The 16,872-nt window shown below is 33.0% G+C and overlaps 1 protein-coding gene across 3 annotated transcripts in view; it reads left to right on the forward strand.

Annotated features, from left to right (window-relative positions):
- The window catches only part of PCDH7 (protocadherin 7), a 508,591-nt gene that overhangs the window by 221,737 nt on the left and 269,982 nt on the right, over nt 1-16,872 (forward strand). For 2 of the 3 annotated variants that reach the window (XM_003341445.3, XM_007496596.2), the window contains exon 2: nt 3,597-3,813. In XM_003341445.3, coding sequence (XP_003341493.1) covers nt 3,597-3,813 — 217 coding nt within the window. The remainder of the gene's footprint in view (nt 1-3,596; nt 3,814-16,872) is intronic. The other variant, XM_001362170.4, reaches the window with a different exon arrangement.

Genomic DNA, 16,872 nt, shown 5'->3' on the forward strand with positions numbered 1-16,872 from the left:
CTTTCACATGTAAAAATAAGAGAGGTGGATCCAACAGCCTCTGACATATTTTCTCTTTTTCATCTCTGTACCCTTGTTTTTTTTTTCTTCTTTATGCCTAGAATACTGGTGGGGTTTTTTCCCCTCTTCACTTATAAAATTTCTATGTATTCTTTTTTAAAAACAGATAAAAGGTTACCTACGTAATGGAATTTCCCTTCCATCTCCTAATCAGCAATAATTCCCCTTGCCCTTAATTTTCACAAAGCACTTTTCATTTCTCTAATATAGCTAACTTTAATACAATTATGCATAGCCTTTCACTCTATGTCCCATAAAGGTAAGCACCATGTTTAATGTAGACTTTACATATAACTCAATGCCTTGATAGTATGTAATTGTTTATCAAATATAAAACAAAACAATTGTAATGCATAAAAATGTTTTCAGTGACTATAGACATTTTTCATTAGTAAACATTGTCCTTTGTTATGTAATCTCTCAATCTGTAAAAATAATCTCTAACATAAAGTTACAATTTTCTAAACATTTCAGAGTGGTGTCTAATTGTCCTATAGACTGTTCTTGCATATATATTTTGGGGTGTGTGTGTATGTGTGTTTGGAGAATTTATTAATATGTATTGAACATTTTCCCCTGAAATAGAGACAACAAAATATTTTTAAAACTTATTTGCAACATCTTAAATATAGAACTGATTTTTAAATATATTTCATCTCTTCTTCCATAACCCTTGTTAGTCTGTCTTAAAACCAGTAGTTCTTCCTTACCATAAGTAGATACTTTCAAGAAGTATATAAATTCTATGTGAAAGAATTATGCAGGGAATTGTGGAACTCATTAGAAAGAAATTGGGATAGATACCTATCCCTGATTTTAAGAAACTTTAGCTTACCTATGAATGAGAAAACCAAGATAAATGCAAATACATGAAATATGACTGATTAATGAAATTATTATAGGTGGAAGTCATAAATATTTAAAATGGTAAATTTTCCAAATTTCCAAAAGGCAGAAATTGATAATTAGTAGTAATTTATTTTCTTTTAACATCAAGATGTTCTCACAGTTTTATATTATAATGACATTTATTAATTACTTTATTAATTAATTAAATAATGACAAGTCTTATCTATGCATCCGACAAGTTTTGGATCCATTCAATTGCATCATTATCTATCCTTTATCTATTTTGTGCATAAGAGACTCTGTTAAGTGTTTCAGTAAAATGTTTTTTAAATTTTAACTGCAAAGCCCCCCCCCCCATGTCCTCACATACACCATTAATAAACTAGACCTTTCTCCAAAACTAAAATAAGGTTAGTCTGGCATAATTTGTTCTTGATGAATCCATGCTAACTCTTTATGATTACTTCAAAATACTTACTAGCTATTCTTTTTATTCCTTTTTCTAAACTTTTCTTACTAGCTATTCTTTTTATTCTTTTTTTTTCTAAATTGCTACCAAAAATCAAAGCAAAGTTCATTGACCTACAAAAAACAAATCCCATTATCCTTTGTGTGTGTGTGTGTGTGTGTGTGTGTGTGTGTGTGTGTGTGTGTTTGAGACTATTTGCTCTTCCCTATGGCTATCACCTTTTGGATTTTCACATGATCTTTCAGAGATTACTGTCAAAGGCTCAATATTCATAATCAACAGTCTTTCAATCCTTAGACATGCAGCTTTTAGGAACTTAGCTATTGTTGTTTGTCTTGCATTTTAAAAGAAGACCAATGACATTGTGGAATGATGTCTTGACTTTCACTTCACTTAATTGGATTTAAGCAAGGCAGAGTTGCACAAACTTGTCAGCCTCACTCTCTGTTCTAGAGTCATTCAAGTCCAGTGGCAAGACAAAAGTCTGAATGACTGATGAAGGTCCAGGATACAGCAGATGACCTTGCTGTCTCCAGCGTCTGACCAAGCTCTAAGCACCCTAAGGAGCCTTCTTTAGCCATATTTATGGCTACTGGAACAAATTATTATTATCTACCCATTCCACAAGATGAAACCTTCATATGTTTAAGATATAGATATATTCCTTTGAAGGGAAAACAAAAACAAGTTTAAGAAATCAGCAGTTATGATTTAGCATTACAATAGTTATTATCTCATCCACATAGAGCACTTGTCCTGTCCATTACTTGATTCTTTTGTCCCCACTCTAGTGTTAGCTTTTCCTTCCATTACTGACCTTTAATTCATCTTTAATAATTCTTCCAAAATATGTAATAACATGTAGATATGACCATGGAGTTCCCATGATTGAAAAGCTTAGTAGTTTGTTATTGACCACCAACAATAGACAAGTAGATGGCACCATGAATAGAGCCCTATTCCAAAAGTCCATAAGTTTTGAGTTCAAATTTGGCCTGAGATATTTACTAAATGTGTGACCCTGGCTAAGTTTCTTAACCTTTGTCTACCTCAGCTTCCCCATCTCTAAAAAACAAACAATAATAGCCTCTTTGCTAATGAAGAGTTGTTGTGAGGATCAAATGAGTGGTGTGTGCAAAATGTTAGCACAGTACCTGGCACATAGTGCCTGGTGCTTACTTAATGCTGATCCATTCTTTATAATATTGTTATTAAAAACATCTGACAATATGCCTTGCCTGATATTTTCTCTTTATTCTGCTATACAACCCAATTGATTAACTCATTATCCTCTGATCTATTTCTGCCCTCTTCTTCCCTGTCTTTGTAGCCCTTTGCTGAATGGATTGCAGCCACCTTAACTGTTGACTTTCTTTTCCTTTTCTAAGCCTTAGCTCAAATACCAATTCTCCAAGATATCTTCCTCGATCTCATCACTAAAATTTATCTTTCCCTTCCTGAATTTCTCAAATATATTTGTTTTTTTTCTCTTATGTGCTTAATAATTTTCCAACACAGAGCAATTCTATACATCTTAGTCTCCAATAGATTGTAAGCTATTTAAGGGCAGACACTATATTGGTTTTCATCTTGAATTCCATAGCATTCTACCTTTAGGAAAGGCTTGATAGTTTATAAGATGTAAACATAGCCAACTATGGACAAACTTTTTCTATTGAGAGTGTTTCAAAAATTAACGTTTTATTTTGCAGTAATTCTGTTTCCATGGACTTCCAGTAGGCTACAAGCTCTTTGAAAGCAGGAGCCATTTTGTTTATTTTGTTTTGTTTTTAGCTTCCTTTATATCTCCAGTGCTTACTGGCATGCTTGTTTTATGTAGACACTTAATAAATGCATGTTGACTTTAACTTGTTGAATTCCAAAAATCACAGGATTAATTTTAATAGACAGATTCTATATTATAGTTCCATTAGAAGTAACATATATTCTAATGTTACCAAATATACATTTGTTCTTTTGTCAATCAGGATTTTTATGTGTGATTTTCTCTAATATTACTGTTGCATAGTGCTTTATTTTTTGAAAGAGACCTCTATGCATCCATTTCAAAAGATAGCACTTAGTTTATAAAATGTTTTAAAATACTTAACATTTTTATTTAATAAGGTATAGGCATTACTGTACTTAATTCATGTTTTAAAATCAATTATTTAAAAACCTTCACATTTAGTGACATTCAGAATCTCTTCTCTTGCAGCCATTTCGTAGAGTGACGTTTTCTGTTGTGAGTCAGCCTCAGGACCCACATCAGGGGTCATTGCAGAGTTGCTATGACAGCGGGCTGGAGGAGTCAGAAACACCAAGCAGTAAGAGTTCATCAGGGCCAAGACTGGGTGCCCTTCCACTCCCAGAGGACAACTATGAGAGGACTACGCCGGATGGCAGTGTTGGTGAGGCAGAGCATATGGAAAATGGTAGGGACAAACACAACATTCACACACATAATCACGCTAGAGAGCCATAATAAGTAGACTTGTGGAAAGGTCAGTCTAAAACTAAAATAAAATAGCTTAAACTAAAACTATTTTATTTTAAAATGATAAGGCTTGCTAAAATTCAGGAATACCAAATAAGGGATCATAACTCTACAAATAAAATCAACTGAAATTGTTCCATTATCTTAAAACAATTCCTCTGAAACAGTAAATTTGCTTCTAAAAATGTCAGAGAAGTAGCCAATATGGAGGAAACAATCCAGGCACAATTCTTCATAACAGAAAATGATAAAGGCCTCATGTTCTTGTTTTCTTCTATTCATTTTTGTCATGCAACTATTTCTTCAATTGCAAATGTCCAGTCTTACTGAAAGAAAATGACAATGAAAACACCTTGCCCACAGCTCTCACTTTTCCCAGGGAATAAGAAAAGTGTTTTCAAAAATTAAGCTTGGCTTCAAGTAGGTGCTACAAGACTAGAGGAAGAGAACACAGTTTATAGTATATTATGACAATCCTAATAGAGTTTGCCACTTTAATAATGTAATATTCTAATTTATGTAGGAAGGAAAGAAACACCTTCTTTATGCATATTATTCTGAGGTGTTGGGGTCATATTTATTTACATGAGTAAAAGAGTAGTAAATATCAATGACAGTTTCTTTTAGAGTCTAAAATGAATGAAAACAGATCATTTAGAAATTTATGACATTAAAAAAATTCTCCAGGACACATAATAGATATTTTTTTAGGCCATAAGTGCTTCTTTTAGGGTATGCCCCAAATAATAGTTTTTCTTAGTCTGTGGAATGCTGAAGTTTTGATTATCTTTGTAATTATTTCAAATGTATGAATATATACACATACATACATATATATATATATAGTGAGAAGGGTGGGTTTTATGCACAGGAGGAAGAATAATTTCAAATATTTTCACTACAGTACAATTCATAAGTGAGCTTTAGATGAACTGGGTAATTGGCTTAATACTTAGCAATTGTCTTCCCCTATTCTGTCCCCAAAGAGAAATATAACATATTGTCCTTGGAAGAATATATTGATTTCTGTAGCCAAAATATGCAATTTAATAAATGTATTAAAAATAAAAAATAAAAAATATATAGCAACATTTAAATTGGGTATTATAATATAGAATGGATTAACTGACCAAGATTGAAATTATTATTAAAGTTAATCTCATTAAATAATTATTTTTACAACATTCACCATTATTGTATGGCTAAGTATATCTGATTTTAGATCTAATGATTAATGGTCCATGTTGTTTAATTATTTAGGGTTCAAATTGGCATCTTGCCTTATGGCTATGAAGGCATGCTTATCTGTGTGTATGATAGTGTGTATTTATATGGGCAGGAGGAGTTTGTCATGTTGTTTTTAAGTTGAAGAGCCCTTTGGATCCATACTTGATGGATTTTAGGAAATTTTAATTTTAAATTGAGATACTGATGAAAATGTAGTTAATATATATAGAAAATCATTTGACTAGTGATGAGGTTCTTTTGGAAAACTATCACATATATAACAGATTTAGAGGAAGGCAGCAGTGAGATTCACTTTATGCCTCTGAAACAAATTTTTAAACCTCACTGATAGTTTTCATTGAACCTAAATATTGTCTTAATCTATTGAGAAATCTACAAAGGGCAAAATGGCAAAATGTTCACTTACATGTTATCTTTTTGTTCTTTAAAGACATTTGTTTTCATTAGTAAATAGATTTAGCCTGCTGAATTCTGTAATCTAAATTATCTTTAAGTTACCTTGACAGTTTTCATTTTGTGTACAGATTTCCTAAAACAAAAAAAAACTAAAAACTAAAAACTAAAAAAAAACTAAAGAAAAAGAGAAAGATTATAATGATCCACTAAAACATAATGATGTCCCACATCTGTGTTATTTTTTAGGAAACACACCATAGAATAAGTAACAGATGACTTCAGCATTAAGGAAATCACCTTATTTGAAATACTTCTCAGGGAACACTCTTGTTTATAAAAAAAAACAAAAATAAAAACAGAAATCATTTTATTTTGAACATTGAAGAAGGTGGGGTCTTTTATTATGAAAGTGATCTGTCTAGCCTTAGGATTTTGCTATTGCTTTTGTAATTCTGGATTTATAGAGTGGTTTGTCCTCTGCCTTGCAGTAATTCATGTTAGCCCTGATGTGTAGGTAATGACAGAAGGAGATGTGATGCACTTTCTTTTCTCTAAATGGAGCAGTTGATACTTGAGGGAGAGTTTTGTTAGGTCCAACTTTCCAGATTACTTGTCTATCTGTAAAGTACAATTGTATTGCTGGGATTCTGGTAATTTCATCTTCTATATTAATAGTTCATTCTGACATGAATAGAATTGGAATTGAAACCTGTCAACTATTCGTTTGTCATATTTAATTGGAATCCAGGTAATCTGCAGTGTCTCACTTGGCTAGGTTTTAATCAGGATTTGTATTGGATTTCCATTTGGATTTTCCATGAAAAGGCCATTTTGGATGCCATTCTTGTTTCTAATTGATATTACTTCAAATATTTACCATTTCACTCCAACTTGTGTGAAACAATGCAGTTATAACTAATTGCTATGGCTTTACTTTCACTTTAAAGTTTGAAAAGATAATTTTCAGCATAATACCATGATGCCTTCCAGTTTCATGATGCATATTATGTGTAAGTTAGGGCAGCTAATGAAAACAAATTATCATAGTGTCATAATATGGTAAGAGAAAGTACTGGAATCTTATAAAGTGGCAGTGAATGAGCAATGAAGCACACCTCAATCAGCTGATGATTGCACTTCTCATTTTGCAGAATCCAAGGAGGTGAAAAAATGAGGACATTAAGTTCAACTCTTTTAAAATAAATTATTTACCATAATACATGTTATATGGTTAGTACAGAATAATGAATTAATCAATATGCATTTCTTATCAAATATGTACCAAAGTAGTTCCTACCCTCAAAGAGCTTATTTTGGAATGTTCTGATCTTCCATTTATCTTTGGTGGAAGAAGTTGACAAGAGGAATATAACACTGTTGCTTGTAGATTGAATCTGAAAATGTAATATTAGGATGTAATTGAGCTGGCAAAACTAGGCAAAATAAATATCAGCTCAAAAAGCACAAAATTCCAACACATATTTTCTAATAAAGGTTAGACAACTTTGAAGAGGGATGATACCAAACTAATAGGTGAAATTATCCATTAGTTTAATAAAATGTTTAACATCCTTGCTCCTTCCTCCTTCAGTCTTTTTTCACTACTATCACATTTTTGGCAGCCTGAACTCTTTGCGTGTCCCTGTGATCATGTTCACCTCCTGACTGCATGCATACATACAACTAAAACTCACTTCTATGCTTTATTCTGATGTTCAGAATCTGGCTGATGATTAATATTATGTCACTTCTAAGGAGGACTACAGTGGGAGACAATACCGGGGTCCTAATATGATTTGATATTAAACCTGTGTGATTTGCTACTAAACAAATAACTCCTAACCTGAACCCTAGTTTCCTTATCTATAAAATTAAAGTCTTGGTCTCTGTGATCTTTAAGATTATTTCCAGCCCCTACATTTTGTACCTTGTTTTATCTCTTCTGTACAGTTCTAGGCTCTCTGTATCTTCCATGGTGACAGTTAGCCAGATTGATAAATTCATGTGGCTAGACTAAAGGAAACTTGATACCCTCTTTTGCTCCCTAATAGTATCTATGCAGATGATAAATTTGTCATTTAAGTCCAATGAGTGATGGAAACTTCTCTCCAGGCTGGAGAAGAGGTCAGCACATTGACAGAGAATATATTAGGGCAGACTGAGCCTTGTAGGACCTCCATTAAATTATACCACATAAGCAATGCCCTGAACATAGGGGTAAGTGTAGGTCAAAATATTGACTGTTCTTTTAAACACCTTCTAGGTATCATTTCCCCTCCCATCCATCCTTGTCTGCATCTTGGATTTAGTAGATATTTGCTAGGTAAAAGATGAAAAAGATTAGAAACAAAACATATTTACTTTTTTTGGTGTAATTTTGCCAATAATATCTCCAATGAAATCAAGGATATTGAATACTTGCTATCCAAAATAGACAGTAGCATATTTAGGAAATCAAAGCAGAGTGATTTCAGTGACATTTAACACAGACACGGATGATGTGTCTGATTTCTCTTGTTAAAATAGCTAGCTTTTTAAGTCTTCATTGTTTTTAATCGTGACTTTTCCACTTATTTAAGGCAGGTTTCTCAAAATAATTTAAATGATGTCAGAGACTCAGCCATTGGAGCATCTTAATTGATTTTAATACCTCTTCATTAATTTTTTGCTTTGTGTGAATTTTTATCTTTTCCCATTAATATTTATGAAAATATTAAATCTTCCATTTTTTTAGTTTGTAAGGAGAATAATCATAGTAAAAGTGACTCTTGGATGGTGTTTATATTCTGTGTGCTTCGTTCCTCCATTTATATAACAATGGAATTGTTACTGCTTCTATATTGGCATCATTAAGTCCACAAACATAAAATTGACTACTTTGGGCAAGACATTAGGTTTTGTACTAGGGATTCAAAGACAAGGACTGGATTCTTTATTTTAAGTAGCTCATTGTTTGGTATGGAGAGAAAACCCTGTGTGTGTGTGTGTGTGTGTGTGTGTGTGTGTGTGTGTGTGTGTGTGTGTATGTGTGTGTGTGTGTGTGTGTCTTTAAATACGATATGACTTAGTTAGTGAAATGAGTGAGTTATGTCAGAGGTCCATGATGAACTATCCTGAGAGATTTGAGGAAGGAGAGATTATTTTCACCAGAAGAGAATAGAAATAGGTAAAGGAAATCTTTGAATAACATTATTAGAATGACCCAATTCAAATTCTACAGCAGTATGGATTGAAAGAGATTAAAGTAGACCATGAAGATCAATTAGGAGACAATTACAATAGTCTAGATAGGGAAATATGAACACATGAACAAAGGCTATTCCAAAGGAAGATGGGAGAAAGGAGAAAAAAGGAAAGGGATATTGTCAAAATAAAATCTACAGCTTTTGAAAACTAACTGTGTGCATAGAGAGGGAGAAGGATGAATCCAAGATGACTCCAAGGTTATCAGCCTGGGCAATAAGGAGAATGGGCTTATTATTAATAGAAAGAGATATTAGAGAAAGTTCTTGTTTTTAGAGGAAGACAATGAGTTCAATTTTGTAAATATTCAGTTTGATGTGCTTTTGGACATTAAGCAATGGATCCATATGCAGGACTTGCATGTCAGGATGAGTTTGTTGAGGGTAGAGATTTAGATTTGGAAGTAATCTATATAGTATAATAATTTGAAATAAAATGTAATGAGGTGACAAAGGGAGAGGATATAGATAAGGATAAGGACCTGTTTTTTATTCTATTTTTAAAGATTATAGACTTCCTGTATCTCATAATTAATGAAACCTGCTTCTTATGTCCACATTGGCATCTTTTATAGGTGATCTGAGGATTATTCTGCCATGTAGCTACCTTAAATTTAACCTGTTTTCTTCATTATATTTTCAAAGTTAGTATTATCCTTGTGATTCTAAGTAACATTGATCTTGATTAACTCATTTGCATATGTGGGAGAGAATAAGGGTGGCAAGATATCTTCTGGATGGAGCCAAAAGAGGAACACTTCAGTATCCAACCCTATTTCTCAGACTGTATACAGAGAAAGAACTTTTTGTTGCCTAAATTTGTGTTTTCTGACAACCAATTTAATTGAATTCAGACTAACTATCAACAGTGCTATTTGCCAATGCTTTTTGATTCAATTTATTTAATAAGCCAGCAACCTTTTAGTAAAGTAACATCTAATTTTTTTAAAGCACTATGATAAATTCTGGAATGAATCAAAGATCCAGCCATTGCCTTCAAGGATCTAGTTAGACATAAAAGGATCACAATAATCCTGCCTCACTCCCATTCACATACATGCTCACCATTTTCCTTTAATTTTGGTCCTATTTTCATCAACCTACTTGTCAGCATTCCAAATACAAGATCCCTTTTTACATAACTGGGCACCAGGGATTTAGAAATCTCACTTTTGCAAAATTCCTATCCTGGGGGAGACTTGAATGAATCAATCAACAAGAATTTATTAAGCATAAGCTACATGCCAAGTACTGTGCTCAGAGCTCAGAGTATCAAGACAAAAGTGATACAGTCCTTGCTTGCCCTCAAGGTACTTTCATTCTGTTGGGGAGATAACTTTATACATGCATAATTATATACATTCATATACAAAGTAGACCCAAGATAACCTTGGTAGGGAAGTGTGAAGACTGGATTAACTCTCCCCAGCCTGTTTTTTTATTTTTATTTTTTAGATTTTAGCCACCAGGAATGTATATATCCCCACTTAATTCTCAAGTGGTGGTGGTGGTGGGGTCTATGACCCACATTTACTAGTTAGTAACAAATCAAAAGGACTGACTGCCTCCTGGGCAGTTGGAAGCAAAGCAAAAGCTGCAATTGGTCCATGTAAAAGTGGAAGGAACGCACAGGAAGTAACACAAAGATACTTATCACCTAAAGTATGAGAGGTAGAGTCATTAAAATAATTGTTATTCACCTGTCATGGCTTCAGACATTTAACAGCTTAGAGTCAGATACAGTGATGTGCTATCCACCAAATGTTGGTACAATGTTAAAAAAGAGTCATTTCTACATTGTTAACAAAATTAATTGATAATAATTAATAAAAGCAAATTATTCCGTCTTGAATATTTATTGTCATATATCTTTTATTTGTACTGCCCAAGCATCACAAAGACATATATATGACAATAAATATTTAAGATTGAATCATAATTTACTTTTATTGAAATATTATAAGTTATAGCATTAGTAACAATTTCCCTTTGAGAATGTGAGAATTGTTCATATAGATAGAAAGTGAGAAAAACATTTCTCCCCTTTAGTACCCTTATCTCCACTTGGATTCTTAAATGTGTTAGTCATGTGCTGATAATATATATGGTATAGATTGTCATTTTAATTTCTATTTTAGATCTTGGATTCTTGTCTCTAATTTAGGCAAATTATTTGTCCAAAACATTGTGACATTTGAATGAATTTTATACTTAATGCCAGATCTAAAAGATGTTCGAAGTCCTTCTTATGCCTCCCAATGAAGTGTTGATTTTGTAATACTTCCTAGATTAATTCTTTCATGTTCAACCACCTTTTTTGTTAAGAAATAACCTCACCCTTTTACTTAGTTCATACACTACACATACTTCCCTTATACTGATTTATACCTGGTGCTCTTATGATTTACCTATCTACTCTTGACCCTGCCAAGTTCTTTACAAAAAGACATCACTCTCATTTTGTATGTGATTACAAAAAGGTCTAAATATGTGTTATATGGCTACTATTACCTATTAATAGAAATAATTAATGACAATAACTAAATCCCCCATTAAATTCTTCTAAAGATCACATCATGTTACTCTTGATCTTTTGCCACACCTTATCTCCAGATGCTTTGGGGCCCTTCTAGCATCTGGGTGGTCACTGTAGACAATAATATATTTCAATTCAGTAAAACCCCAGAATAGCCTTTTGAGTTCGAGTTGCATTACCCATTTTCCTTTCCTTCAGTAAAGCAGATCTATTCCTGCCTTCTTGGCAAATATCAGATTAGTGTAACAGGATTTATTCTTCATGGTACCCTGTGTTTTTAGTGTGGATGGAATACTTATTTGGATTGTCTATTCTCTCTCTTTTTCCTTCCCTTCTCTTTTAGCAATTTTTCTAAGACGTTTGGTGTTTGGTTTTTTGGTTCATCTTTTTTTTTCCAATTTTAAAAGTATAGCTCTTCTGTGGACTATTATGAAGGCTTGTTTCTCAGACAAAATGGACCTGCTAAATATGATTTCATTTCTGCCAGTGAATTGTTGGCATGTTGGTAAGTTATCAGTGCATGGCTTCTCATTATTTATGTTCTGAAATGGAGCCATGATCTCATCAGTTTAGATGTTCTTTCCATTGAGAGAGAGTATAACCCATCCATTTCTGGCTTTCCTGTGCTTTTCTCATCCATGTCCTCCTGCAGATGGTATCCAGAGGGAACATACATTTGTTCTATGGGAGCCTTCTCTGCTTTCTCTTGGATACTGGAAAACTCAGTATCTTGCCCTTGTCATATGGTCAGTCAATCTTTATTTACCTTTGTTATTTATATCCTTTTTTCCTTTTTATCTTTGATGATCTTTGTTATCATCAGGTGATAAATCCTGCTTGTACTCCTCACAAACTCCTCCACTGACATTTAGGTGATGCCCATTTTCAATTCTTTAGAGACCATTGGGCCTTGGGTGGAAGGTTATGTCAGATTTATATATTATTACAGCAATATAGCACACAGGTAATGTAGTATGGCAGCAAGGAGGTAAAGTGCTTCAGATCCTTCCTCTTCTTAGGGTTAGACATTCCTGAGGTCAGATTCTACCCCACTTTGTAGCTCTGTGATCCTCATGTAACTTCTCTCTCAGTCTCATTTCCCTTATTTGTCAAATGGGGATAATAATGGCACCTACCTCAAAGGATACATGAGATGGGAATTAGCATATGTAAAGTGCTTTGCAATCCTTTAAGCACTATATAAATAGTAGAGATGGTGATAGTAGTGATGAAGATGATGATGACAATGATTCAAGGCTCTTCAGTGTTCCCAGACTTTATCTAACTAGCATGGTGTCCTCTTCAGACAGGAATGTTTATACTACCCTGATGGTTGCAGGATGAGAGTTGGCATTCCAGAGTTCTCTTGAAAGATTTTGAATATGGTCACTGAAGACAAAGAAGAATACAACATGCAGTCCTTTTTGTTCATGCAAATGTAGTAACAGAGCAGTAAAAAAGAGGGGGGAAAAGAGTCATAGTTTTTAGATAGGATGAATTACAAAGAAGATGATTTATCACTCCTGTTAAAAAAATAAGAACCTTAGGGGCATCTGGGTACCACAGCAGATGGAGCACCAGACCTGGAGTCAGAGGGACCTGGCTTCCAAATGGCCTCAGATACCTCCTAGCTGTGTGACCCTGGGCAAGTCACTTAGCCTCAATTGCCTAGCCCTTGTCATTCTGTCTTGGAATTGATGCTAAGACAACAGGTCTTTTGATTTTTAAAGCCCTTCCCTTTTGTCTTAGAATCAATACTGTGTATTGGTTCTAAGGCAGAAGAGCAATAAGGGCTATGCAATGGGGGTTACATGACTTACTCAGGGTCACACAGCTAGGAAGTGTCTGAGGCCTTATTTGAACCCAAGACCTCCCATCTCTAGTCCTGGCTCTCAAGCCACTGAGCCACCCAGATGTCCCCGGGTCTTTTTTTTTCTTCTTTTAAGCCTCTTTGCAGTTATTCAGGAAAAGGAATGAGGATATATGCTCAAGTCATATTAGGTTAGCATGTTTCCTATGTGCCATCCTTAAAATGAGAATCACTCAGATCTGTGAGTAGCTGATGGAAATGTTTGTGAATGGGATAATACAGAATACAGATTATACAGAAGAGTTAGAGCACTTAGCTTTGAAAATTTGACATTGTGATAACTTCTGTTTTAAAATATATATCTTCTGGGTTGCTTCTTCTATGAATTTTTTTCCATCAATTTTGATTAGATAAAAGAAACTTTCTTGTATGGAACTTAATGTGTGCATAGCACACAGTAGGCACTTCACAAAGTGCTAATTGGTTGATTGTTTCTAATTAGGAAGTTTTGAGAGTGTTTTATGTAGCATTTTATCATACTCTAGTGCCCCATTAATATTAGCATTTTTACTCTAGTCTATACACTTGTAGAATAAGAAAGAACTTTCTAGTGAATGCTGCTAATGTAAGAAAAAAATCTAGACAATTAAAAGATCACAGCAAGAATTCTCAGCCTAGGTTATCCCTATAATCCTTCTAATCTAGAGTTCTGTCCCTGATCTTTCTGAGTTGCCTGGATTTGGCTGCCCTCTCTTAATTCACCTTCAAAGCCGTTCAATCACTTGGATGAGCAGTGTCACTGAAATCCTAAAATACCAGTATGGAAGCAAAGAAGAAAATGGAATTTAGTAAATCAACTATAAAACTTCCCTGATGATTTAGTGAGCAACAAGTAATACTGATGGCCCTTACCATCACAACACCCTATTGAGATCCTGTGGTAGTAGCAAATTCAACATTTTTTAAGTGTTTAAAATCTATTTTTATTTCTATATATATTATCAATATTTTGGTGAAAATAAAAAGTCACTACTGATACCCTGATATGCAATAACCATAGTGTATAATATACTCAAACAAATTAGAAGCAAACATCTTAAGTTTAATTATTATATTATTAGCATTTTATATTAGGCAATAATATAAATATCTTACTTTCTCTAAAAGATAATAAATCTGCAGTTATGGATCACTTCATAGGATATATGTAAATTGTCATTACTGAATAGATTTTACATATTCTATCTTAGCAGTATGGCATTGCAAAAGAACTCTAATTTTAGATGTTGCCATATATTTTGCAACTAAAAATAATGAAAACTGCCTTTATACAAAAAGCTATATTGTAGTGCAAGAAATCTCTAATTCCATTTTGCTTTTATATGAGTAATATTTCACAGAGATTATTATCTATGGGAGGCAATTCCTATTGAAAGCAATATTTAAAAGGGTGGAAACTTGCTTCTTTCCTTTTTTCTTTTTGTAGTTAATGCTTATATACCACTTTAAGCTCTGTCAAGTATTCTCCATTCATTATTTCATTAAAAGTCTTCATAAATCCCTGTGAATTAAGTAACACAGGTGGTATTTACTATAAATTTACAGATGATGAAACCAAGTTTAGAGACATCAAGTGACTTGCCTAATGCTACATAATTAGTAATTGTAAGGGTCTGTTAATACTGGATTTGGTGGATCTCAATATTGTATTGTAGCCTTAAAAAAAATTAGTGAGCAAACTTAGATGAAGACTTACCATGGGAGCTTGGTGCATATCTTACCTAGAAAACACATTAGTAGATGTTGAGCGCTGCAAATACTTAGATTTCAAAGTATTCTGCCTAAATACTGCATCATAACTTTAAGATAAATATACAAAGTATATTAGCAAATAAACATGTTTCAGAGAAAAGAAAAATCTATAAATTACCAATTTTTGATGTTATGTAATAAAGCCATGCATTTCCCTTACTTAAGAAGGCACATAAAAGTGAAATAATGCCAATAAGCAATTCTAGAAATTCATCTTGATTTTTATTACTTTTTCGCAGTACACCAGATATCTACTATATACATTGTGATGTTTGTTCAGATAATTCCGATGCCAGAATTATCCAGATATTTTACATTAATTTCAACCAAAACATTTGAAATATTTGAATTGGAAGTTTCTATTGATGTGTTATTACTAATTATTAATCTGCAACTTTAGGTCTGGGTATGTGTCCAAATATTGCCTTTAAAAGGACAAAAATGAACAACTTTTGTATGTAATGTAGTTTTTTCTTGACTACCTTTCTTCCCTAACTTCCTACAGTCTATTTAGCAGGCTCAGTTGTATTCAGACTTCACCATTTCTTTGAAAAGTTAATTTTGAGAACTCCTCCTAGTTTCCTGGACAACATTGAGTCTTAGTTCATCTTTATATTCCATTATAATGAAGATCTAAAACCCATGCTTAGCCCTTGTCTATTTCAACCACAGACTGTTTTTATTCTCCTTTCTGAAATCAAACCCATATGGCCTTCTTTTGCAGTCTACATCTGGATTTTATCAAAGCCCCCTGTTCAAGTAGCTATTAAATTAGAGTTATCAATTGTTCGTGGACATAGTGGTTTTTGTGCATGCATTTCTTAAGCTTTTGTAAGATATAAAGGGCAGAAGCTCTAACTTGATTACTTAGCTCCTGTTGTTGTTGCTGTTAAAAAGGGAAAGATTATTTTATTCTTTTACTTTTCAAGCTTAGCTATATGAGAATCCATGAGTGTTTCTCCCCCTTTCAATTTTTGAAGAAAACATATGGGAGAAAGTCAAAAAGGTCCCACTTGCATTTAATTATGTGCTGTCCTGTCCAGCATATTAGTCTCTTCTTCTTCATGTCCATAAATCTCATCTCATCTCTCTCTCTCTCTCTCTCTCTCTCTCTCTCTCTCTCTCTCTCTCTCTCTCTCTCACACACACACACACACACACACAAATATCATTATAGAATCACAGAGATAAAAGAAACTTTGAACACTCTCAACTCTGTCTCTCCAAAGTGGTATCCTATTTTAATAGGTTTCTAGAGAAAACAAAACAAAGTTTGATTTTGATATCTTTCTTTAATCTGAGTTAAGCTTGCTCTATAGCATATTAGAGTATGAAATATGTGCTGTTTTCTTTCCCCTTAGCTCTTACTTTCATTCTAATTTATTTTCCATATACTTTGTATTTCTATTATTTGTATTGATTTATATTTATATGTACTTTCACCTATTAAAATTTAAGTTGATTCAGGTCAGGTATTATTTTCCTTTAAATACCTCAGGGCTTAGCACTTTAGCCCATGGTAATCCTTTAATAAATATTTGTTTATTGATTTTCATTTTCAGGTATTAGTTGCACTTCAGAAAAACTCTTAATGCCACTTTATCCATAATTTTTAATATTTTAATATTTAATATTCTAAATAGGATTCTATTTTATAATGTAATTTAGGCTTTACAAAATTATAAATTTATAATTAGGCACAATATAATTATGTAATTATAATAAATTTGGTTTATAATGAACATTAGTTATCCCATTTAAAATATATTCCTCCTGGTCACTTGCCTAACAGAAGTCCCAAATTCTAAAAAGAAAGTTGATATATCACTTCAAATATATTTTCATGAAAACCAAATTTAGACATTAAAAAAATAGATGCATTAAATTTTAAATGCATTTTGTGCTAACTTTTTGTTGCTATTACATGTACTCTAATTTTGTTCATATTCCAGC

The sequence above is a fragment of the Monodelphis domestica genome, chromosome 6 (genome assembly GCF_027887165.1).
Source record: "Monodelphis domestica isolate mMonDom1 chromosome 6, mMonDom1.pri, whole genome shotgun sequence".
NCBI lineage: Eukaryota > Metazoa > Chordata > Mammalia > Didelphimorphia > Didelphidae > Monodelphis > Monodelphis domestica.